The sequence below is a fragment of the Engystomops pustulosus genome, chromosome 4 (assembly GCF_040894005.1).
Source record: "Engystomops pustulosus chromosome 4, aEngPut4.maternal, whole genome shotgun sequence".
In the NCBI taxonomy this organism is placed as follows: domain Eukaryota; kingdom Metazoa; phylum Chordata; class Amphibia; order Anura; family Leptodactylidae; genus Engystomops; species Engystomops pustulosus.
Window position 1 is genome coordinate 147,052,085 of NC_092414.1, and position 27,212 is coordinate 147,079,296.

Consider the following 27,212-nt stretch of genomic DNA (forward strand, 5'->3'; position numbering starts at 1 on the left):
TTTGTATTTGAGACTGGACTGAATTCTCCTCTGATTTATTTTTTGTGTACTATTCATCTCTGAAATGAAAAAAATTATAAAAACACCTTGCAAGCAGAGATCGCATTAACGTCTCACCAAGCGTCATAGACGCTTGATGAGGCGCCATTACTCCCCAGCATAATTGCCAAGCGTAAAAGTACGCTTGGCAATTATCCCCTGTAGTGTGGGCTGAGCGGTCCGGAGCGCACAGCACTGGTGTGCAGGACATGACAATGGCAGCGTGCGGGCCGGCACTGCTCAGCACACACTACAGCGCTGGTAGCCTCTAGAATGGAGCTGCTCCGGGTACCCATGATGTCACGGGAGGGGGGGCGGAGCCTCCGGGAAAGGGGCGTGGTTTACTACGCAGTCTCCTCACAGGAAGTAGAGCTGTAATGGCTGCCTGCAAGTAGAAGGTGTACAGGTACTGTGTGCATACATGTGTATGGAGGTGAGGGGGCTTGACAGGAGTGGATGTGATTAGGTCAGGGAAGACCTGTATGTTACATGGGACTGCATGTCTTGCAGGTGCTGAGTTGGCATGAGATGTATTTTACATAGGTCTGCATGTCTGGCGGGTGCTGAGGTGGCAGGTGTGTGTTACGTAGGACTGTGTGTCTGGCGGGTGCTGAGGTGGCAGGTGTGTGTTACGTAGGACTGCGTGTCTGGCGGGTGCTGAGGTGGCAGGTGTGTGTGACGTAGGACTGCGTGTCTGGCGGGTGCTGAGGTGGCAGGTGTCCACCAGGTCCGCCGTCCACCAGGTGGCGCTGCTGCGCTGAAAAGCATCTGAACGCGCTGGAGTTCACTGGGCCGGACCAAGTGAAGGCAAGCGCATCCCAAGCGACACATTTCTTTTTTTAAATGCGGCGGTTTTTCCGAATCCGTCAGGTTTTCGTGCGGCCACGCCCCCCGATTTCCGTTGTGTGCATGCCGGCGCCAATAAGCCACAATCCGATCGCGTGCGCCAAAATCCCGGGAAAATCCCGGGGCAATACAGGGAAAATCGGCGCAAATCAGAAATATTCGGGTAACACGTCGGGAAAATGCGAATCGGGCCCTTAGTAAATGACCCCCATTGTGTGTTAGCCGCAGTCTGGACGTTTGGTGTCAGCGGCGTTAGCCACAGTGTGGTGGTGGGAGGTTTCGACGACTGTGGTTGGGGGCGTCAGCTCCAGTCTTTGCAATGCATGATGTAACATCACTACAACTGCCTCCATTTGCTATTTAAACACAGAAGATACTGACACATGATTTTCTTATATAATAAGCGTCTATCAACATTATATACAGCTATGAGTTATATACTTGTATTACTGAAAATTCCATACTCCTTCCCGGCTAAAAATACTCCTCAAAAATAGTAAGAGGAGTATTATTACCCTTCTAGAAATATGTTAGTGCTACCTCTGCTTGCAAGGTTTAGTTATGCTGTCAAGGGAACCTGTCATCAGATATAGACCTAATCATCTATTATCAGTTTGTTTAACACCAGATCATGTTTCTTTCATGGCTCAGTGTAGTGACATCATCCAGGAAATCAAATCTGAAATGAGGTGTAAATTGGTTGTATAAACTAAGAAAGAGCAGAATTTAACGTTGAAGTCAAGCTTTCCCCTCCTATGTGATTGTACTGGACTTCAGGAGAATTGGTTAGTAATGGCTCTGGATGCAAGACCATCAATTACAGTGGATAAGAAGGGAGCAGTCTGAGGCATACTGAAAGCTTGACTTCCCTGTTAAACCTTTTATACAATCATTTTACATCTCACTTCAAAGCTGATTTTCTGGATGATGCCACCATGAAAGAAACATGATGTTTTCATTAGGTATTAGGTCAATTTCTACTGACAGGTTCCCTTGCTTCCATGTTGCTTCCACCCTATATTTTGGGAAGGACACTTATTTGTGTAACAGCCATTTCTTATTGTTCATATACACTAAAGGAGCAGGTCACCAGTTTTTATGTGCACTAAAAAAATTAGTAAGTAAAAAATGTACATATAAAACAGCAGGCTATTTATTTACCCTTCTGAAGATCTAGAGATGCCACTTTTACTCTCCAGGGTAGCTACTTGGTGCTTCCTTACAAAGTGTGTGCTATGTCTGTTCAGACTTTTTGAGGGTTCTTCCTTTTATCTTTTCTTTGTGTAACAAGTCTTAAAAATAGAAGTCATTGAATGGCAACACTTCAGCTGTTTATTATAGGTATTGTACTCTATTGAGGCAGCGAAGGCCTTATTTTCCCATCTGCAGAAATTTTTATAGGACACTTTCCATAAGCATTCTTTCCAATGAAGCAAAGGCATTCATTATACAGATGATGCTGAGAGCCTGGGGAGATAACTATACCAACCTATGGGTTTGTTTCATACCCAAAAAAGTCAGTGTTCCTGCTGCATGAAGCCAACCACAACTACTGCCGCCCTGACACCGTTGTAACCAAAGCATTTACACAGTTAAAAAACCTTATTAACTATAAGGGGGCTTGATGTTATTGTATGGATGAAGTCATCTTTCTAAGGCCGTTTCCATATTCATGTTTTAACTGCAGTAAATTGGTAGAGATGTATTACTACCTGCCCTGATTACTACTTCTGCTGCAGGATATCTACACATGTTCAGGATTTGATGTGTATTTTGGAGACCTGAACCTACAAAACGTAGAATTAAAAACCGCTAGTGTTGTATCTTAGAGGATCATTTTCTACATATTCCTGAAAGTGCATTAAACTGTGTTGTCAATCACCTCATTTCACCATTACCCAGTATATTAATTGTAAGTATTAATAGCTTTTCTCTTGTACTAGCGTCACATCAGTTCATAGAAACTTGTCAAATCTGTGACCCTGGAGATTTAAGCATGTGCCATTTCCTTCCAGTGCCCAAAGGAAGCTTGCAGGATAACACTGCTTGATATTGATACATTTCTTCCTGCTCGGTGTATATAAAAATGTCTATATTAAGATATTTTTCTTACTTTTCAAAAATGAGCATTTGATCTGCAAGAAAGAGATCAATACTGCCATCTGCTGTTTTTGGTAATGGCAAATACTGCCCGATTATCATTACAGATTAGTAGTAATGCAGACAGCTAATTTGTGATGTATTCTACAAAAAGTCACTATGCACAAATGAGAGATACATACGTATATAATACATGCTTTAAAGCAATCTTTATTTGTTCTAATAAAATATATGTATATAGACACACGCACTTGAAACTCTATCCAAATTCTTACCAAGTCCTTATTCTGTTTTGTAAACCAGATCCCACTTATAGTACTGCTGTGGACCTGCATTATTTTGATTTGGAAGGAAAAGGGGGCTTGAGGGTGTAAATCAGGAGAATGGTGGTCTTCTCAAAACACCGGGGCTCCACTGCTGTTATTGATTACAATAATGAGGGTCTTTTTTTCTTCAGTTTCTCCCAAGGTTTTCAACAACCCCATAGATAATGAATGCGGCAGCAGGTCACCTGTTCCAACACAGCTATATGGAGTTACATGTTCTCTATTCTCCTATATTCTTGTGATCAGTGGGGCTCTAAGTGGTTAAAACCACCTTTTTTTCACAAAAACATAGTGGGGCAGATTTATAAAAAGTATCCTAATGTTAGACAGTGCTAGTCTTACTCTGCACCTCCTATTAGTTGACTTAACTTCTGCTAGAAAATTAGGACACAATTCTGTCAAGTTAGCAGTATTTCACACAATTCTGTTAAGTTAGCAGTATTTCTGGCGCATTGATCTTTTTGGCATGAGACCATGTCCCTTTCTTAGGCCACGCCCCTTTCATCGTGCTAGTTGTAGGAGAGCCAGAAAACTGTCTAAAAGCCTTTATAAATGTGGTGCAGACAGTTCGTAGTGCAAACTACGACTGAATTCTGTCATGGACAGATTAATAAATCTCCCTCGGTATTTTTTTAGTTGCAATATTCGTTGTGACTGTTTTTCTTGCTTACTTTTGTTACATAAAAATGCTGCTTTTCTCTGTAACTGGAAATGATGAAATATTCTTCATATTCATATAGTGCTGGTCTAAGAAGAGTGTGTGCCGCAAGCCTAAAGCTTAGCCACATCATTTTACTTAGTTTATGTGAATAGGCAGTATCTAACACTTCTGACAACTATAACTTGTAATGTAATCTTTTGGGAAAACAATTACTGTGCCTATTTATAGCCCCTTAATCTATTTATATATGAATAAAATCAATGCTTGTCCACTCAAGTACCATCAGGTAACTTAAAAGTAATCCATATATATAGATGTTGGCACAAACGCTGTAGCCTTTTCAGGAAAGCAATTATAGAGTGCCATGTTTGTGAATGCCAAAGGTCCTGACAGTAAATTCTCCTGTTACAAGTCCTTTCATTGCACCGTTCTATAAACTGGAGAGAAAATCGTACATTATAGATCCCATTTGTCTTTTTCCAGTTACAAATGACATTGTTATCTGCTGTAGTGTTATGTGGAGTAACAAATGCTAAAAATTAAAATGTTAATCCATCACTTAACCTGGATTAACTCTGCAACTTCTGCTCACGTGGGAGCCCGATTTAAGAGGTAGTGAAATATGTTGTGAGACTGCATTAGAAGGCATCAATATCCCTGTATCCAGAGGGAGAGAGGAGGCAGAAATACTGATGTGATGGCCCGTTAAACAGTAATGTATTCTTGATCTGATCTGTGTACGCCGTAATCCCTTGCCCCTCCAGCCTTTTTCTATTGATTTTTATCATCTTGTGTCACCATTGCACTGATGGTCTTTTTGTTCCCCATCAACATTTCAGGATGCATTAAAGATTTTACTTCAAGATAAAAGCATGTATTGTCTAAGATATTTGGCACATGAAGAATCAGTTTACGGTTTCTTCTTTTCAACCTCTGAATGTTTTCTGTGCTATGTTTATCTGGTTTATAGATCATTCTCAAACTGTGTACACCACTATGTACCTAACAAATAAAGATACTTAACATAGGAAGATGAGAATGATGATAGTAAAATTTGTAATATACTTCATTAAGTTCTACGACTTCTGTGTTCCTTTTTACTCCTTCTTTATCCTGAAGTGAGCAGTGTAACTGAAATGTATAACTGCACCACATAGAAATAAGGAAAGGAGGCTAAAACAATACCATACAATACCAGGCTTACCATACATAGATCCTATTCCCCTTGATTATAACAAAGGAGATAAAACTATTCAAGGAAAGTCTGTAAAAGAAGAAGTAATTAGAAACATCATAAGCTTCCTTTTACTCCCTGCTCAATGAAGAAATGCATTACCATCTGACTCACAAAATATTTTTAAGTTCCCCTTCAAACACCGTAGTTAGGACTGCCACGGAAGTTCAAAAGTCAGCTGTACCCCATCAAGGGCTTCTAGCATTTGAAACATTTTAAAAAGAAAAGGTCGTGTGCTTAGTATTCATGCTGTAATAAAAACTATCTATATTCTTCATTTTCTTCTAAAAAAAAAAAGCGGGCAAGTATTTGGTGCCTGTCAGTAGGATTTCATGCAAGGGAGTAGAGTTATCAAGGGCAATGTGCCACATTTATTATATGCTTATGTTCAACACACAGCGTGATCAGCCGGTGTACTGTGCAGAGTCCTGTGTCATAGACTGACCATACTTCAGGAACAGGGCTCCTTGTATCATATTGATCTATGATGCAAGGAATCTCTTCTTCCACCTCCTAAACAACAGAACCAAGATTGTAATTATTGATTACAGTATACTCAGCATATGCAACGTGCTGAGTGATTGTCAACTTACTGCCTCTCTGAAGCTTGAGGTTAGATACCAGATGGAGAGAGGCTGGGGGTAATGTCCATCTACTCCATTTCATTCAGTGCTTGTTAGACAAGTCCTCAGACTAGTGGTTATCCATATAATTGTCTGTTTCTTGCTGTGTTTCTGACCATGTGCTTGTACCTATTGACTATTCTATGACTTTACTATTTTGTACCTCTCTGTCATCTTGGTTTTTACTTGGTTCACCTGACCTTGCTTATTGGCTATCTATCTCTCTTGCTTGTTTGGGTTTGTGCACAGAACAGTAAGACAAAGAAGGGAATGTTGCCCTGTTGTTGCCTGTAATTTAGCTCAGGACTAGTAAGTAGGCAGGGACAGAGATTGTGGGAAGGCAGGGCTTGCACTTCTTCTTTGTTCCGACACTGTCTATAAAAATTCATATTCCAACCAGACTATAGTTTTATTGCTGCTCTCCCTGTGTTTGTTTACACTGCTCTGAGCAGCGAGTTTAGAAATGTATCTTACGGTTCGTAATGACTTTTACCAAATAGTTTTATCTGAATCCTCATTTCAAAACAAACAGAAAGATGCCCATCTTGTTTTAACATATATGTATGCATGCAAGGTTATTTTGCATATATGTGTTTGCTGGGTGGATATTCTTTTGGCCCTCAACTCCCAAGAAACATTAGACATAAACATTAGACTATATCAAGCATTCTTTATTCCGAGTTTCATGTTTAATGAAACATACTCATCTCATTTTTCTTGGGAGTTGAGCGATAAAAGAATATCCACCATAAGACACACATACATAGGTATGCAAAAGAAACAACTTTCACAAAAAATAAACAATGTTCTCCAGCACTTGCATAGATGAAAGTAAAAACTTTTATTGAAACATGTTAAAAATGTGGTGTGCGTCCACATACAAGAAAAAGACAGATCTGTCTGTTTTTGTATATGGATCACATAATAAAGTGATGCCAAACCTTTTAGTGCCCAAACAACAACCAAAATCCACTTATTTACGGTGAAGTGCCAACATGGCATTCTGAGCAGTAACTCATGTACTCATTGTAACCTGTTCTTCCACATCTTTTTATTGCATTAGCCGCCTGAGGAGGGCAAATTAAGACCATCAGACCACCATGGTCTCTCCAGGTTCTCTCTGTACAGGAAGAATGGTTGATCCAACAGGATGACGGTGGATTTTGTCCTGTTTGGTGAACTCTGTCCTGGGGCAATGGCCCACAGAAAGTGCCCACAGAAAGGGCTCTGAGTGCCAACTCTGGCACCCGTGCCATAGGTTCGCCATCACTGACATAATATATATATACAATTAGGCAGATAACAACCCCACCTGAATGCTATACGATCAATGATCAACCACTCAAAAAACAAAAAAAACCTGTAAAAATACTCACCTCCGCTCCTCTTCATCTTGATTTCTTTTCTAGGTGATCACAGCGTATGAAGACTAGCGGAGGACAGGGCATCACCTAGATAGGAAACTTATAATTAGCAGCATGGAGTGCTGGGACAAGATGTCCTGCCCTCTGGGTTGCTAATTATGCATGCCCTTCCCACCTCCCTCTCCCATACTGGGAGCATTCAGGCCTCTCTTGCGTGAGGTCACCTCGCTCTCACAAGTTCTTTTGATGGACCTAACTGATGAGAATAGCAAATAAACTGATGGGCATAGGTGATAAAAGTAATGGTCGACATTGTCTTAAATGGCAAAAGCCATTGAGTTATAAAAATATTATTGGAGGGATACTTTAGCAATTTCTGCTGGCTATAGTATGCTGAGCATTGTTTTCTAATAGAGAATGTTTCTCTCACTGTCTCTTTCTTTAACTTTCAGCCAGATAAGGAAAGATAAAATCTTCCGTTAAAAAATTCTGGCACTAGAATACTACATCCAAGGAGAGAGCAGAATGGGTTAATCCACACAAGGAGATTAGATGTATGTATGCAGTCCGCCCCAATAGACACACGCTACACAGGTTGGAATACAGATCTCTACAGAGAGATAAAAGTTGATACTAAGGTGGGGGGTGATGGAAAAATAGTGGTCTGTTATCTGTGAGATGTAGGGAGCATTGCCCTTCTTTTATTTGTGGATTCTTGTACAATTCCAGTAGAATGAGCTGCGACAAATATCTGAAGCTTATTCCTTGCCTTGCATATTGTGCATTGTTCCATTCTGTTTCTGCAGCATTAAATATAGAATTGTATAGAATTAGGAAAGCTGCTGAGATGCTGTCCTGTTGGAGCGACAGAATAAGAGATTGACCAAATATGAGCTGACTTTCCAAATTCCTTAACCTGTGTGTCTTCTTGTTTTGTGGATGATAGGATTATAGTTTTTCTCTTTTCCTTTAGCCCAATTAGATCATGATGATGATGATAAAACAGTCATGTCACCATCCAGAGAGGACAAACTCAGGCACACGCACAGACACTCAGCAGGAAACTTGAAGGCTATCAAGAATCCAAGTGTAGAACAAATCAGCACAGTGGGAGAAAGAATAGATCCTTCACTTCCATTAGAGAGTCAATTGTAAGTACCACTAATGTTGTTACTGAGGCACAATAAACACTGATAAATGATGACCATATATTCTTTATAGAAGTGGTCAAACTTATAAACTATACGAAGAAATATCAAAGATCATATATGTACAATAACCAATATGAATAAAATCAACAAGAATTGAAATCATATATTTTGTTGAATATTTTGTTGCTTTTTCCTTGAAGACTTTTTGCCGAGTCGATCTTGGGTGATTCTTCTAAAAATATTGCAATGAAATTAGTTTCACAGTACTACCCAAGATCGCCTTGGCAATTTGTCCTCTAGGCTGTGGTCCTTTTTAAACAGGTGGAATATGATATATTTGATATAAGGGAATAAAAAAAATCTAACTTTTTAATGATCCTGTGAATTTTTACGGTTTTAAATATGATGGTGTTCAACTGAGGTTCAATAATTGTATTACATGTGTAAATAAGGCTCTGTGAATGGACAGGTGGCAGACAATAACAGTGGGCCCTTAAACTAAACCACCGCAGCTGTCCCTACCTACTTGCCTCGGTTACCGTAAGTAGTAAAGGACAACTAGTCAATGTTCCCTTTCTGTGCCAAAGCGCAAAAAAATGAAGATCAAGACAAGACAATACAAACAAATAAATAAGAATAGTCACCAGAGCAGGCTCAAATCAAATGCCAGAAGGATAGTCTGAATATGTGCAAAGGGTCATAATTCCACAATACAGAGTACAGAAATAACGGGGAGCAAAAGCAAACACTTTCACCAAGGCATTATCATCAAAGAAACTTAATACTGTAGCACTATAGCAGTAATCTTGTTCTGCCAAGCTCTGCAACACCAAATTTTATATTTTAAATAAGAAAAATCAAAGGGAAGTAAAGGGATAAGTGATTATTAAATTAAAATGGATAAACAAGCATACATATACATTGTACAAACACAATTAGGGCAAGGTGAGGATTGAATTGTGCATGTTAAGACCCCATCTACTTGTTAAACATGCACTTCCCCTTATAGTTGTAGGGATTAATGGAGGATGCAATATTATGAAATGCAGGTATATATGTTGGCTGTTTTATTAGACAGAATAAGGCATACCATGCAGGTTTTCTGTATCTTTATTGTGCCAGGTGGACTTTAACTTAATATCCTCTTTCCCTTTATGCCTGGTAATAATGATTTATACTTGGCAGCCGGCATTAATCATGCTTGTACGGCATTACTGGAGATATACAGATAAATATTAGCTTATTTACCGTATATACTCGAGTATAAGCCGACCCGAGTACAAGCCGAGACCCCTAATTTCAACACAAAAAACTGGGAAAACCTATTGACTCGAGTATAAGCCGAGGGTGGGAAATGCAAATGCCTCCCAGTATATAGTCTGCCAGCCCCTGTAGCATACAGCCTGCCCAGCCCCTGTAGTAGGAAAAAAAATAACACTGTACTCATCTTTCCGACGTCCCCCATAGGTCCTCTTCTGTCTCAGACAGAAGAGGACCTACGGGTGACGTCAGAAAGGTGAGTTTTGTCTTTATTTTTTTAGTTGACTCGGGTATAAGCCGAGTTAGGGGTTTTGAGCACAAATTTTGTGCTGAAAAACTAGGCTTATACTCGAGTATATAAGGTACTTTTATTCAACAAACTAAGCAGCATGTTGTTGTACTTGCTGAAGTCTAAGTATAATGTGCTACCGATAGTGTAAGCTGCAGAGCAGCAATCTGCAAGAGCCTATTCAAAGCCTATGTAAAAAAAGAGGTGCTTTTTTAGTGAAAAAGCTCTTAGTTATGTGATCCAATAGAACCTCTTTACACATGCTTACAAATAGAGATGAGCGAGCACTAAAATGCTCAGGTGCTCGTTATTCGAGACGAACTTTTCCAGATGCTCGAGTGCTCGTCTCGAATAACGAGCCCCATTGAAGTCAATGGGAGACCCGAGCATTTTTTTTATAAAACTGAACAGTAAAAGAACAGTGCAAAAAAAAAATTCCAGATGTTTGCAGATGTTTTACTTGTAAGAACACATTGAAATAACAATATTCTTCACTTTGCAGGTGTTCGCGCGTGTCTCCCGCTAAGTTAGGAGATGTTCAGAACATCTGGAATGTGAAGAATAGTGTTCTTTCAATGTGTTCTGCACTTAAATGCTCCTGTGTTCACTGTTTTTAATGTTTTAATTCTATTCTTCACATTGCAGGTGTGCGCGCGTGTCTCCCGATAGGTTCGGAGATACGCGCGCACAGCTGCAAAGTGAAGAATAGAATTAAAACATTAAAATCAGTGAATACAGGACCATTTAAGTGCAGAACATATTGGAAGAATAATATTCTTCACATTCCAGATGTTCCGAACATCTCCTAAATTAGCGGGAGACACGCGTGAACACCTGGAAAGTGAAGAATAGTGTTATTTCAATGTGTTCTTACAAGTAAAACATCTGCAAACATGTGTAATATTTTTTTTTTACAATAAAAATACTTTTATTCAATTTATTTTATTAATTTACTGCTCGATCTCGAGCTGGCGAGATACTCGTCCGAGTAACGAGCCGGTCCGAGTATGCTAATACTCGACCGAGCAGTATACTCGGACGAGTATACTCGCTCATCTCTACTTACAAACAAGTTTTTTCTTTTACATCACATTTCAGCCAAGCAAATATACAGAATAACAGGTTAGGTCATGGATGACAAATTGGTGTGGTCTATGCTCTGTGTAGTGGCTGGAAGCCACTGCAGCTGCTCCTGTTTACTGTAGTTATGGCTTCTGGGCCACTACAGGAGCCAACTGCACATGACAAACTGAAAATCAAATATTATTTCTGTTGTATCCCATTAATACAAATACAGATCTAACAGCACTTATAATTTTTTAAAAATACACATATGGTAAATAAGAAAACCCCAGTTTGAAAAAACATTCTTTTGATTGCAGTCTATTATATGTACTCCACAGCAGGGTTGGGCAATTCATTTTCCCATGAGGTCATATTAGAAATTGGAATGGTTTAAGAGGGCCAGACTAATAAACTTAACTCAGTTATACCCAATACCTATATACTGTATTCAGTATATAACCCATCCCTACATAAAAAAAATAAATAAATCATTAAAATGTGGAGGACCTAATTACATCATTACTTAATGATGGGGAGAAGAGCTCAATTCTTTCAACAATCTCACGTGGACCAGTTATATTTAATTAAAGAGCCGGATGTGACCCATGCGGCGGACAATGCCCAGGTCTGTTTTCTAATTTCAGTTTCTCCCTAATGAAATCAGCGGCACTAAAAGTTTTCTGTTGCTTGGCCTTTTTCAGTCGGATACTTTACAACTATGAATCTGGGAGTGAACCTGATTAGCATTGATTAAGGTAGCCATTCAGTGAAGTGTAATCTTAGAGAGAGCTGAAATATAGTTCACATACATGGAAAAGCACATAATAAACACATTTCCCTCACATGGCGTCACAGTAAACTGTAATATATTTATCCTGCTAAATAATATGGGTGTGTATCGAAGTTTATCACACATTTTGTGTAAAAGATCAATAGCAGAAATTTAGAATTTTTACAATAAAACCAAACCTTTCTCTGCATAAGACAAACATATAATAAATCTATATATTATTCTGTTTAATAATTGGCTTCCCTGGCAGCTGGTACCACGGTGCAATCAGCCGCACAGATGCAGAGAGTCTCCTGAGGCTGTGTAAAGAAGCAAGTTACCTGGTGCGAAACAGCGAGACCAGCAAGATTGACTTTTCCTTATCACTGAAGTAGGTGCCGCATTTTATATTGAAACAAGGGAATACAGACTGACTGTATAAAGGAAACTCAATTTGATTGTGTTATTTAGGATCTGATTTATTACTGTCTAAATCGCCACATTTTCTTTTAATATTTCAGATAAAAATTTCCTGCAAAATCGAAATAGCTTTAGTTAGTTGACTTGATTTACTGCTCTGTTTGATTTCTTAAATATAAACAGCAAATCAAATATACACTAGAAAGTGATTAAAGCTAAAATAACCTGCAGTCCATTGCAATTTTAACAGTGGCAAAGAAGTAGTAGTTGATAGATTCTATGTACTTTGCGTTAGCGATGTTTTTTCTTTTCCCAATCTATCTAAAATTAAGCAACTGTGCAATTAGTAGCCTTGTTATTCGATATGTTTCTTTCTATAACACTTATTAATATTTTTCTCCATGGTAACAGACCGCAAATAAACCCTGTGTAGTCAGACCTAGCAGTCATTCTTCTATCTTTGCTTCCTAACTCTTGATCCTAATCCCCAGTCACTACATCTACTGACTTCTGAATTATTATGTGCAGTACCCATGGCCGGGTGTCCCCTGTAAACTCTGTGGTATTTATATGTTCTGCTTCTGGAAGACATTTTGACTAAACCATTTTGCTGTCAGTCTTAAGCCTGTCTGTCTCAGATCTATAAGCTTTAATATATTGTTGTGTGGTCATCTAGAGAGCCTTGATGTCCTTCACTTGATTTCTTGTACATCACTGGCCCCCCAAACCCCTAATTTAAAATTGTTATTGTGCTTTATGGTTCATGTGACTATAAAGAAAAAAAAACATATATTTTTACCAACTTTAAGGAGCATTCACACAAATGTAGGCATTATCCTTAGGCAAATGTAGGTCAATATTAGATGGATTTCAGTATACCTGAAACCCTGATGTTCATCTCCTACCTCCTCTTTGTGTTGTTCATTGTTTCATTTTTTTTTCACATCCCCAATACAATATATTACAGAATGTCATGTCTCCAAAATTAATCTAAAGTTATGTCCTCTAAAATAAAATAATTTTTCTACATAATTTGCTTGTTACAAAAACAAGGAATTCTGAGATCAGTGTGATCTGTGTTAGTATGGATTTATGAACAGTAGCTTCTCCTCCTACTTCAGTTTAAATATTGACCAATATTATAGTTTAAGCTACAATACGATTATCATTGAAAGTAGTGAAATATATTAACTTTGCTCAAGTGTTTTATTTATTTGAATTACTTTAACTGCTGTATACTGTACTGCATATAACTACTACACTGCCTACACACATGGTCCCTAAAATATGCTATTACTCACAAATGCTGCTATCGATCAGAAATGAGACTTGTGATGCGAATTATCTAAGGACATTGGGTGATAAGGAGCTGTCAATCTTATTTCTGCTCTTTTACTCGTTTGTGTCCAAGATGGTTAAACAATTATTTACTTTTGCAGGCTCTAACATTAAAAGGTCTTTGTCACACTGTTTAAAGGTCTTATTTTCTCTTTTCTCTGCTTCGAATGGTTTTGTAACAGCATGCAACCCTTAAGGGGCAGTGTCAATTACTGGCTTCCATCTAGAAATTGCAATCTTGCCAAATTGTGCAGCAAAAAAAGAACAAAACAACATAAATTCAAAATGATGGCTGCATTGTCCAGTATTGGCAAGTCAGTAATGTATATAAAATGGCTGATAAAATTACAGAACACAGTAAAATAGTTTGCATATTTCTAATTTCACCTTTACATTTATGCTTCAGGTCAGTCACCACATGCCTTATTCCAATTTGGTTTAACTTTCAGTGTAAACAGATTAAATAGTGATTTAGTCTATAGTCTCTTTAAATAAAGCATTTGCACTTTACATCTGTAGACTATGAACTGTGCCCTCTAGCTGTTCAAATATATTTCTGATTTTTAATGGATTTAAGAACTTTAGGGATAATAGTCATTAACCAAAAAAGCACAATTGGCGCATGCAGGGTTTGCCATATTATTGAAAACTGTGCGCCAGTCTTCAATAATTTGGTGCAGTTTGCATCACTATTGATAAATGTGGCCCAATATGTTGCCAAAGTGTTCATCATTATTATGTGGGATGTCAAATCCCATCCATATTACCAGGGGTTGCCTCCATGGTGAATGATCTGGAGGAGTCTGCCTTGCATTTTTAGTGGAGATCCCTAAGCATTCCAGAATAACTGTATTGAGATTTAGGATGGTTCAAGTACAGACTGGTAACTGCTCACTTTTATGAGGTTGTAAAGATATTATAAAGGTAGCCTTCTTACAATTTTGAATCCCTACAAAATATATGGAACTATATGGAACCAAATCCAGAATCAAATTGCACACTACTATTACATCACATGCAATAGATCTTTATTAAATACAAAAGACACATTAAACATACATAAATTTGTTAATACACAAGTCCAATGACAATGTCTGTGCAGTTGTATCTTGAAATCTTGCCTCAGCTGTCAGTGCTGGCTAAGATAGTTTCTAAATTGTCTCTCTGATCTCATAACACCTTGGCGCTCTGCGTCCGCCATCAATTTTCTTTCCTCATAAGCCCTAAAGCATATTAGCTTCCAATAACCTTGCTGCAGTCTTAGGTGATATTTTGTCCTTGAGAGGAGAGATTTTGTGTACTGCACAATTACATTTCGTACTGATCCATTTTGTACTGAAAATGTAATAAATTACTCCTTTTGTTTTCACATACTTGGCTACTTCAGTGTAACAGATAACCCAAATGGGCTATGAGGTCTTTTTTTTGTATTTCCTCAGAGACATTTTCTACACATGAAAAGCGTAATACAGTATGCTATGAATTGTCTGTTCCTGTTCAATATGTTACAATGCACCTATTGTGTCTTTTTGATAATTTGAATAGAGATCCATTGGTCTCGGCTTAAGGCTACAATCACACGAACGTGCACAGGAGAGGAGATGTGCTGCTCCGAATAGAGATACATGGCACACAACGTCATTATACGGGGAAAGATGGGACATGTACATCTTTTCACATGTACTGCACCATACTGCTCCGTTCCATGTGCCCATTGCCGGTCTATGGGGGATGTATATACGGCGGCCGTTTATATATACATCCCCCAACGGCCGTGTGAATGCAGCCTACAGGATATCTGCCATCAGAAATATACCTGATTAAAGCAGGTGTTCATTAAACAAAATAAAAATATGCAAGTGAGCTAGGAGTGCTTTAGGGGCTTTACCAGAGGCCCTCTGGTCTCTGACGTCACAGCTGTTACACTACGCCCAGAGTACTTCTTACAAGCCCACTGCCCAGTCCACTCTCAACTGAGACCACTAGCCAGGAGCGTTTTCCAATTGCTGAAATATTTTGAAGACCTGAGGGACAATCCGTGTGCCATGTGCTTTGAAGATGGAGACCTATTCAACTTGAAAGTGATTGCAGATTCCTATGTTTTAGTATCCTTCAAGACAGGGGCAATTACCATTAAAGGAAATCTATCAGTACCTGTAAGGCAAATTACACTGAACTACTCACTTACACTCCTCTCGAACCCAGCACTCGCCTTCTCTTATCTTGACACGCCGGGATCACTTGATAAAGAGGCTTATAAAAAGCGGCATGGATCATGAGGATGCAATGCAAGGTTTCGCGCTATGGGCTGCTAATTATGCTGGGAGAGGTAGGTGATGTCACGAGGAGGCGTAAATAATAAGCAGCCTGGAGCGACAGATGCACCCATGCTTTGGGCTGCTTTCTAGAAGTCTCTTTATCAAGTGATCATGGCGTGTCAAGATTAGAGAACACAAGTCCTGGAATCAAGATGAAGAGGAGTGGAAGTATGTGTAATTTGCCTTACAGGTACTGATAGATTTCCTATAATAATTATAATAATAGAAGATTAACATATAGGTTCTCTTCATCTCTTCATTCTCTTATTTTATTCTTATATATTTGGTTTTACAGCTTTCGGTATAGAGGCGATATCAGAATTGTCCATAGGTGTGCGTGTGTTCTTGTGTTTGGAAACAAAATACCTTATATACTCGAGTATAAGCCTAGTTTTTCAACACAAAATTTGTGCTCAAAAACCCTATCTCGGCCTATACTCGAGTCAACTAAAAAAATAAAGTCAAAACTCACCTTTCTGACATCACCTGTAGGTCCTCTTCTGTCTGAGACAAGAGGACCTATGGGGGACGTCGGAAAGATGAGTACAGTGTTATTTTTTTTCCTACTACAGGGGCTGGGCAGGCTGTATGCTACAGGGGCTGGGCAGGCTGTATGCTACAGGGGCTGGGCAGGCTGTATGCTACGGGGGCTGGGCAGGCTGTATGCTACGGGGGCTGGGCAGGCTGTATGCTACAGGGGTTGGGCAGGCTGTATGCTACAGGGGTTGGGCAGACTATATACTGCGAGGCCATAACCAATGCATTTCCCACCCTCGGCTTATACTCGAGTCAATAGGTTTTCCCAGTTTTTTGTGTTGAAATTAGGGGTTTCGGCTTATACTCGGGTCGGCTTATACTCGAGTATATACGGTAGCCTTTTTCCTAATGGTTGTGTTCAGTTTTCCAGCTCCTGAACATTCCCACCAGGTATAAACAGCACTGAATTAGCACCCCAGCTATCGCTGACTCAATTCCCATTAGTCATTTAAAGGGAGCCTCCAAGCTCCCAAATCAGACAAACCTCACAGTCACCTGTTATTTAATAGAAAAACCTGTATTTTAATACAAATTGAATTCTAATGCTTTACAGTACACAGGGGTTGGAACCCATTTTCAACTTTCAAAGCTGTTCATGCTATCCATAACTGCCTGATTATACCATCTAAATACTGCATAGTAGGAATCAAAGGAAAAGAGTAGTCAAGGTCACAACCCCAGTGAACTGAAAATATAATATAAAGCAAAGTTTTCTCTATAATAATAATAGATCACTGGTACATACTGTATGAAAGGTATGGATGGAAAGTTTTCATAGTACCCTACAAAATGCTAGTGTTACTTATGGAGTGGTTTGTGAGGCCGTAGACTTTTTAAGAGAATATATATCCTATGCAAACTAACCAGCAAATGGGTGTATTTAAAGGAAATCTACCGGCAGGATCAAGGATTGTACACCAAGCACACTTACATGCTGGTGTGTGCCCCCTCTGCCAGGATCTGCTGAGTATCTTTTCAATATAATGCAAATGAGGGCGAAGGGCTCTGGCCTCCATAGCTATTAATTGAGTCAGGAGCCACTGAGAAGCATTTGCATAATTTATAAAGCCTTTGTTTTGTAAAAATGAGGGTGTAAGCAGCTTAAAGAAGTGCAGATCCTGCCAGAGGGGGCACACACCAGTATGTCAGTGTGCTTGGTTTAAAACCCTTCATCCTGGTGGTAGATTTCCTTTAAAAAAACATCTGCATGAGGTATCTGAATAGGTTGAGGTATAGAAGTGCCCTTAGTAGGGTGGGACTCAAACCCCTGTGAAAGTAGGGCCAGATTGGGTTTTCTGCATCTGACTCTTCAAGGGATTTGAATTGGAACATACTACCAAACTGTCTTCTTCTTTGCCCTATATATGGCTGAAGTACCTACTACAACCACTGTGCTGATAAGACCACTTTTTACTCCAACACTTAAGGCGTGTTTACTTACCTTTCTCCATAGGTTCCTCATTATTTGTTATACTGTATATCGCCTGTGCTTATGTGATATGGATTATATGGCACTATTATACAAACCAACTTCTTGGTGTACCAGGGGAATTTTGGAAAGTTTACATAACATAGTGCCCTTACAATGTTGTTTTTTAACTTGGGAATTGGAGATTTGGAGGTTGTTAGACCCTTTCTATGGACACTAAATATAACTTTGTTGTTCAGTCATGATATTATGAGCGATCCACATACCACTGTATAGACATTTGTTTCCCTTACAAAAAAAGTATACATTATGTATAAATCCAAGACACTCATGGTTCATACACATTTGTTTGAAGCTGATATGAAAAATGTATCTCAAGATTTTATAAGATATGAATTTGTAATATTCACAGTATGATATTGTTGAACATTATGAGTATTATTAAAAAGTCAGAAGATGCCGGAGGTCAAAACAATATAGTCAGATTATCAAAATCGATATAAAATAGTAGAATGCAAGATGGGAGAAAGAAATAATAAGGTATAGAATTGTAAATACTTTGTTGCCAAGACATCCTCTAGTGTCAGCCCTTCACAATAGCTACTAGGCATCATATATGGGACAAATGGTTAATTAATACCGTTTGTATGAAAGAATAAAATCTGTGGAATATATAAATACCATTTTATAACAAGCTTTAGAGAACAAAACACAAATCTGTATTAAGATTCTGTAGCTGCTTCCATTCACAAGGTATTACGCAATTCTTCAGTGTTTTGTAGCTAGAAAAGACAATCCTTTTCAGTCCGTGCCAAATAAATTATATATGATTACATTGTGACTTTCAGGAATAAACATTGGCACAAGCAGTGTACAAGACTAAAATGTGTAAATCATTGAGACGGAAAAGCTGCTCTCTGCATAATAACAAATTGAAAAGATTTGCTTCATCAATAGCTGGCCAATGGCAGAATGAAGAGAGTTCTTTCCTGTAATAGATAGGAAAACATATCCACTGCTAACAACTTCATTTGTTAGGGATTAGTATAAAACTGGATTCCACCTGGCTTAAGATGTTGATGACAAAAAAACGTAGACCCTATTGGAAAAATTGTCATCCTCATCGTTGATCAGTTTTGCATTTCATCCATTCTCCTGCTGGAAATAAGGTGGAGGGTGGTCCAGTGAGGCATAACAGCAAACAGGGAATACATTGTTGTTTTTTTTCTTACAGGATCAGTTTTTTTATTTTGATTATGTGTGATCTGGGTGGAGACAGGCTGGCAGACACATGCATATTTGGCCTGGGCAATCTCCAAAATGGTGATCCTGATTGTTTGTCCAGAATTGACTTAGTTTAAATAAAGTCATACCTTTTGAAAACCAGTGGACTGCCTTTTCAGATTTACTTAGAGGCCAGAGTCCGTTACCAGATATGCAATTAAAGTGCAACCAAACTTTAAACAAAATTGCATATAACAGAAGTGCAGATGATAATATTAATCTTTAATATGTTTTATTAAAATAAAACTCCTGTGTTCTTCTTTTATTCCCCTGCCTGCCTTCTTTTTTAAAGGGCATCTACCACCAGGATGAAAGACTGTATGCCAATGAGCCGAGGGGCTCCACGTTCCAGAGGTGTTAATTGAGCCTGTAGCCCCTCAGGCTGATTTGCATACAATCTTTCATCCTTGTGGTAGATGCCCTTTAAGCAGTTTGTAAAAATCTTCTCTCTGTCCATCCTCCACTAACAGCATCAGAGATAGGGGAACCTGATAATGTTTTGTAATGTCTTAACTCTTTACATACAGTATCTGCATAGTATAATCTCCTTACTAAACTATATAAAAATATTCTCTAGGGATAGAAAGAGTTAATGTTTAGCTTCCATTCCTTATTGTAATTCAGATACTCTGAAAGAAGCAGAAACAGAACACAGAGAAGCTGCTTTATTTAATGAAACATATTACAGCATATGCTATTATCACCACCATTCATTTCTAAAACAACCTAGAATTGCTTTAAAGGTTACGTTATTTTAAACATACTAAATATGAAGGAGGCTCGTTTAGTTAATGATTCATTGGGGACTTGATATTTAATATGCACAGTTGTTACAAATTCTTAAAAAATTATTTTTTATTATACCAAGGGTTGCTAATATGTATCATGAAAAACCCGAATCCTGAGCCAACTTTGCTTTTGTGATGTTATTCTTCATATTCTGACCACGGTAGAGGGTAATTAAAGGCAAATTGTATAGTTCTAATTCATTGTACAAATGTTAATGTTTACTGTACCTTTAGCCTTGGTAAAAGGGAAATATGGTACATGTGTAAGCAGGAGATATGAGACTATGAAAATTTTCTTTGTATGTCTATATTATTGTTAAATAAAAATGTAAATATTGAAAACAAAAAAAGCTAATAAATCCGAACTAACACACAATAAGGTATGTATTAGGATATAACCAGTATCCAGACATAAAATACATCTAGGATATGTAAGAAGTTTTTTTTTTTTTTTTTTACTACGCAGAGAGGTAGAGAGCCTAAAAAACACTTACATCTCTCTGAGAAGACTGAAATTAAGAGCAACAGGGCCATTAGGCCGTCAGATGAGATCGGTAGACGTGGTATCATACAATGTCACGGCTTTATCTCTTTTAGCTCTTCTAGATGCTGCCATAGGTCTACTTGGTCCCATGATGTCTATATAGAGATGTATGTCACCACTCTACCCTAACACTGGTGGCTTGTAATAGTCATTGTTAGATGCAGTGTAGGACAAGGTATTGTAGAGCTTTGGGAGATTTGATGACAAAGCAGTGAGTTATCTGTGAGGTAAGTGTGTATTTTTTATTTTATGCATCAGACTATGACATTTACCCCTACACGATGGATATTTACGTTGTAATACAGTAATGACTGTATGAAGAAGGCTCACAGGCTGAGCTCTCTCCATAAAGCCCAGGTGTCTGCTGTATTATACATAATGATTTACAATCAGTGCTGGAAGTTGAACCTGACCGCTGCACCTTAATCACCTTAATCAGAACCACTTTACGCACCAATATGGCAATACAGTAGTGAATGGTACAAATGTGTTTTTTGGCAATTCCACCATTTTTGGAATGTTCTTTGCAGCTTTCCAGTGCCCTGTACAGAATATGAATTGGTAACACATGGAAGAACAATTTTAATAAGCCCTCTGTAAATGGAAAAATAAAAAGATATGGGCTACAGGGTCTGTAAAAAAAAAAAAAAATGGTATATTCGCCTCTTTGGCGCCTGTTTCAGTGTTAATGCTGTGCACACCAGCCACACAAGCTAAAGCCTCTTGCTGCGCTCTACATTGAGATGTAGCGATGTGCATTGATGGGAGATGTTGTTCTGCATCGAAAATAAGTGAATGTAGGTTGTTTGTTAATTTTATACCCTGCAATTCATGTAGAAAAAAAAAATTATTGCAGTGAGTAAGTTTAAGTCAGTTAGAAACCTAATTTATGCATTTATTGTAGAATACATTTTGAATAAAAGACACACAGAAAACATACATTCACCAACATAATTCTGCTGTCTTTCCTAGCTGTCCTGTTTTTGACTCCTAGCCCATATCCAGATTTATAATTCGGTATAATGTGCACACATCATGGCACTTCCTCTTATGTAGCAAGACACACAGTTGACCCATTTATTTAGCCATGCATGTGGCTGAGGTCAGGGAACAAAGCATTCTGTTATCTGAAGAAACTCAAAGTATTTGTTTCACTTTTTTACTTTTCTGATATTTTGTCAAAGTATAATACAATTATGCAATATGTGTATATTTATGTGGGAATATTTGATGGAAAGGGACAATGCACTTAAGTGCTGTAGGAAAATTGAAAAGGGACACTTATTGACATCCTATTGTTAACTGTCTATATTGGACTATAGTAATTTTTTATCTGATTCCCTTTGCAGTAATACATGCAAGGTCTTATTAATATATGACTTGTTTCATGAAGACGGGGAGGTATCAGGTGTAAACTATGGCTTAAACAAAGCATAGGTTATAGGGTTAATTCTCTTCATCACACCCCACAGTGCTGAAAACCGGAAGCATGTATCTAGAGTAGGTTCCTAGGCTTTGTGTCCCCAGTCATGATAGCAGGATAGTAATGCTCTGATCTTACCAGTAACAGCGTTCAGCATGTTTTCTGTCTATTTTTATTACTTTTAACAAAGAGTGGAAGACCCGGAGACTTGGTTAGTAGCCATGAACATCTCTGGGCATCTATTGCATTGTGATAACTGACATTAAAGAGGACCTAATAACTCAGCCATCTCCCACTTTTTGCGTTCCATAAAGATGTAATTTCTTGCGCTCACCACTCAAAAGCAATCATTGTCATTGGTTTCTGCATCTTATGTCCTAAGTAGGCCCTCTACTGTCAAATGAGAGGTGATGGGCAAAGGCAGCGGAGGGGCAGCTTTTCATGGATGCAAAGACCAGCAGTTGGTGGAGTTTAGGAAAGGTTCTATGCATGGTTTTGTGTCATTCTTTGACATCAATTTAAGTCATTGTGCACCAAGGTGTTAAGGTGTTAAGCTATGCTGACAACATTAGTTAGCATATATGTTGGGAAAGTTTCCAATGTATCAGAAGATTTCAATGGGCGTATTGCCTGCTAAATAAGTATCCTTTCAATATAGGTCATTATCATACCTCTATAAATTCTATATATAAAAATATAAATCATATTATACTAGTATAAATTATATACCCCACAACAGTGCTCACAAATTGTGGGTCTCTCTGAAGCCCACATGCCCCTAGCCCCATGCCCCTAAGGCCCTGCCCTCGTCACCCAAATATGTTATGGCCTCTCTCCTTTTGAGCAGCTCTGTAATCAGTACTGTTTCGGCCCAGCAGGAAATGTCTACTCTATATGCTCTTATCTTAGACTATTGGGCCCAACCAAAGTCTTTCTTTGTGGATGGCTGGGAGAGGGAGGGCGACCTGGCACTGGGTGAGGACGAATGGCTTAATGCATTTAACTTGTGTCACACATGGTCACTGTTTAGAAAGGCACAGTAGACCAACTATAAAATCCTGACCAGGTGGTACATGTTGCCCCTGAGACTCGACTATATTTTTCCCAATAACCGGATGTTTGTAGGAGTTCTGGGTATCTGGGCGGCACCATGGCCCACATCTGGTGGGACTGTCCCAAGATTCGTCCTGTTTGGCTGGTCATTGCATTGTTTCTGGACCTCACACAGGTGCGGCTGGATAACTCTCCACTCTCTACTCTTCTTCTCTCACCCCTCCCTCGCACAAGTATAAATGTTCTAGAAGAAGCCGGGGTGGCCCGGCGAAACACTTGTTGGGACACTGTTTGTTATGATAGCCAGAGTTTAGGGACTAGTAATTGAGAGACAGTTTATTCACATTACTTCATATCACTGAAGATCGCTCGCCGCACATCACTCTTCTCCTGCCCTATCAGCCATTAGAACCGTATGTCAGCACGCTGCAAGACGGCATTCATTTAATGACAGAAGTTCTGCAATATAGCGCAGTACAATGAGAGCATGTAAATTCATCCACATAGTGTGAACTGCTCTATACCACGCCACAGCATTAGGTGCAGAGACTGCCGTGTCCAGCTGCTGGTTACAAGCTTGGAGCCTGCAGCTGGGAGCACGGCATCTCTATACTTAGCACGTATTCAGACTGAGAGGCAGTGTGTAGTTGCAGGGAAAGGAACGGCGCTATTGTATACACATAAGAGCAGTGACCTATTGTGTCTCTGAGGCAGCGATTTTGAACTATATAGTGCACTGGTGGCGAACCTATGGCACGGGTGCCAGAGGTGGCACTCTGAGCCCTCTATATGGGCACCCTTGCCATCACCCCAGGGCAGGTTTTGCAGGACAGGACTCAAGGCCTCTTGCAGTTGGAGGCAGCCCAGGACCCTAGAAGGAAGCTACAATGATAATGCAAACTTCTTCTCCTTCTTTCTACTGTATTGGTGCCTATGCAATTTATACCACTTTAATTGTCGCACTGGCACTTTGCAAAAAACATGTGGGTTTTGGTTGTAGTTTGGGCACTCGGCGTCTAAAAGGTTTGCCATCACTGATGTAGTGAAACCACGCTGCTGCAAAGTAAATTATTGTACTGCTTGCTTAGGTGTTTGGGTGTATATACAATGGCAGCACTAAATTGTATTTACTACCAAGTGAGAGCAGAGTGTATAGTTGAATCTCGCTGCTGCATATACAGTGATAATACTCTGTCATCCAAATACCCTTTTATAAAAAAAATATTGTAGGGGGACGTTATATATTTTTACAGGAGAAGTAACAAGAAGAATTTGGGGATCCACTCCTGTATAGTTGTCCTGGGCTGGCACCTGACAGTATGGTGATACTAGTGAAGCCATACTAGTTTTTTGGATATATTTCACAAATAAATATGAAACTATTTTAGAAGAATTAATAAAAGTTATATTTTAGCTTACACAACTTTTCTCTTCCCTCATATCTTTCTATTCCCTAACAAAGTAACTATACCATATACACATCACGTATGCACACACATGCATACAATATCATATACAGACACACCGTATATACACCCCCAATACACACCCAATACCCCAGTTGCTGTGGCCCCACTAACACTGTGGGCCCCTGAGCTTATGTTATGGCCGCTACCCCTGTAGTTATACCCCTGTTTACTCAATACTGAGCAAAGGGTCTGAATACTTATAACCATGTGAAATGTAAATTTTTCTCATAGATGTGTATCGTCTGCAAAACCAGAAAATAATAGTGCTTCAGTCCTAGGCATCCAACCCCATAAATATTTTGATAATACAGACTGAGTACAAGAGTTGCTGTTACTGAGATATATCTTTATGTGCAATAAATTACAGCGGATGTTTTGGCCACACAGGCCTTTTTCAAACACAATGCTTTATCTACAGACTCTCGCTCCAAGATACAGCATTGTGTTTGAAAAAGGCCTGTGTGGCCAAAACATCCAAACATACACTGTAATTTATTGCACATAAAAATAAATCCCAGTAACAGCAATTTTTGTGCTCAGCCTTTATCAAAATTTCAGTTTTTTTTGTTTAATAAATTAGCAAAAATATCTACATTTATATTTTCTTCTGTCAATATGGGGTACAGAGTGTACAATAATGAACAAAAAAAGAACTTATTTGATCTTACTAATTGGATGCAATCAAACAAAATGTAAAGGGATCTGAATACTTTCTGTACCCACTGTATATGTGTTTGTTGCTGCCTTATATACCATGTAAATCTTGCCTTGTTTATTCAAATAAAATCTCTTAAATGATAAAGAAAAATACAAATGATATAAACACACATGATATAAACTGTATGTACAGAGATAGAATGATGCATTATTCTTTTTACAAGTTGCAGAGGCCAACTTGCCAACTTGTAAATGTTGTTTAATGGGTTTGAATGTTCTACTATGTTTTTAGGACAGTTGGATGTGATCATTATGATTGTTATAACTTTGGAGCTATTTTTCCTCATGCTTGTGAGTGGTTAATAAAATATTGATCAGATTAAGGCGGTTGAGGTCAGAAAGGCTTGGCCTTTTCTGAAGCCTTGAGGGCTCCTTACAGCATCTTGAACTATGATGTCATTTTTCTTAGTCCTGTTTGTTCAATAAAGGAAGTTCAGGAATAATTACAGAATTGTGCACTGTATTTACAAACAGTAATGTTCTTTGTTTCAGAGTTACCAACATTATACCATCAACTCCCAGGAGTGTTGATAAATTATAAATAAATGTTGCTAAGATTAAACGGTGCGGTCGTGAAGTGGTCATGTTGCGGGCAAAAAATTTACAATTAGCAGAATGTTCCAATAATGCATAACAAACTTTCTTTTAATGGTTGATTTGCCTTCACAACTGACTTTTGAATTAAAGGACATCTACCACCAGGATGAAAGACTGTAAACCAAGCCCACTGACATACTGGTGTGTGCCATCTCTGCCAGGATTTGCACTTCTTTAAGCTTCTTATGCCCTTGCTTTAAGGGGAAAAATGCTTTAAAATTAAGCAAATAAGCCTGAGCGGCTCCAGGCTCCATAACACCTTGACTCATTTTCATAATTATAAAAAGCCATTTGTTTTCTGTAAAAATCAGGGCATAAGAAGTTAAGAGTGCTTCCTGCCAGAGAGGACACACACCCGGATGTAAGTGTGCATGGCTTACAATCCTTCATCCTGGTGGTAGATGTCCTTTAAGTTTTGAATACCCTGTTAATTGGTTTTTGGCCACACCAAGATAAGACTGTATCACAACCATACCGTGTAATCATACCTGTAATACCCTTATACCAGGAACCAACATTGTACCCCGTGTCTATTTTCAGCCTCACTAACTGTGTAATTAAATAATGGTGTAAGTCAAAACTGCATCATATCTGAATATTGTATTGTATGGGATGACATATTCCATGAAGTTGTTGGCGGTTACTACGACTTCAGGCTTATTAGCAGTTTATTTTGAAATCCTCATATAGAACTCAAACTGGGATGACAAATATACTTTTTAAATCTATTTTACACGGAATTTACTGTGTTACAGTACAAAGAATTATTTATGATATATATGAAAAGCAAGTTTTCTTAATCGGGGGAATTTATCATTAAGCAGACATCTTGCACCAGTTTCTAAGATATTCTTAGGAGCATTTTGTACATAGGATTTAGCATAGTGGTTTAGACAGCTTGAGAAATATGGCATATGAGGTGTTAATGTCTGCATTGGATTTGAGACTTTTGGGTGAAAGTTTTTGGGCAACTAATTCCAAAGTATTTCCAATGGTGGGACTGGAGTGAATTTTCATTTAAATTTGCAACTTTTTGAAACGTCACAGCTTATAAATCTGTCTACCACATCTGTATTCATATTTGGCAAAAATGTTGTAGGTTGGCGAAAGCCCCAAAAGAGTCACAAATTTTGACACAAGTTGAGACAATTGTGAGATTTTTTTTGCAAAAAATAAAAAAATCTTTTGAATTATTAGTGTTCGCTGGATTTAATATGTTGTCACTTTTTGTGGCAGTAACTATGGGGGATCCAGAGAGGTGGATCTTACAAATAGCATTTTTCTAAAAACACATCAAGAATCTGGCTGTAGTAGAGATTCTGACGCCAGTATCTGCATGTATGTGAAAAATGTTTACGTGCACCATCGAAGACTGCTTGGGCATGTGTGATCCACATAGTGAAGAGGTCACCTGCAATCCCTGGAATATCACTACAGACCCTAAACCCCACCTGGATAAATGTATGCTGGAAATTATGGGCCCCAAACCTACTGATCGACTCTCTGTAAATCGTATAAACTTAATCTGATGCAATTGGTTACACAGGACACAGATGTGTTATTCCTTA

General features: G+C 38.6%; 1 protein-coding gene across 6 annotated transcripts in view; it reads left to right on the forward strand.

Annotated features, from left to right (window-relative positions):
• SHF (Src homology 2 domain containing F) overlaps nt 1-27,212 on the forward strand; it is a 149,879-nt gene that overhangs the window by 110,359 nt on the left and 12,308 nt on the right. For 5 of the 6 annotated variants that reach the window (XM_072148004.1, XM_072148006.1, XM_072148003.1 and 2 more), the window contains 2 exons: nt 8,167-8,344; nt 11,999-12,118. In XM_072148004.1, the coding sequence (XP_072004105.1) occupies nt 8,167-8,344; nt 11,999-12,118 (298 nt within the window). The remainder of the gene's footprint in view (nt 1-8,166; nt 8,345-11,998; nt 12,119-27,212) is intronic. The other variant, XM_072148005.1, reaches the window with a different exon arrangement.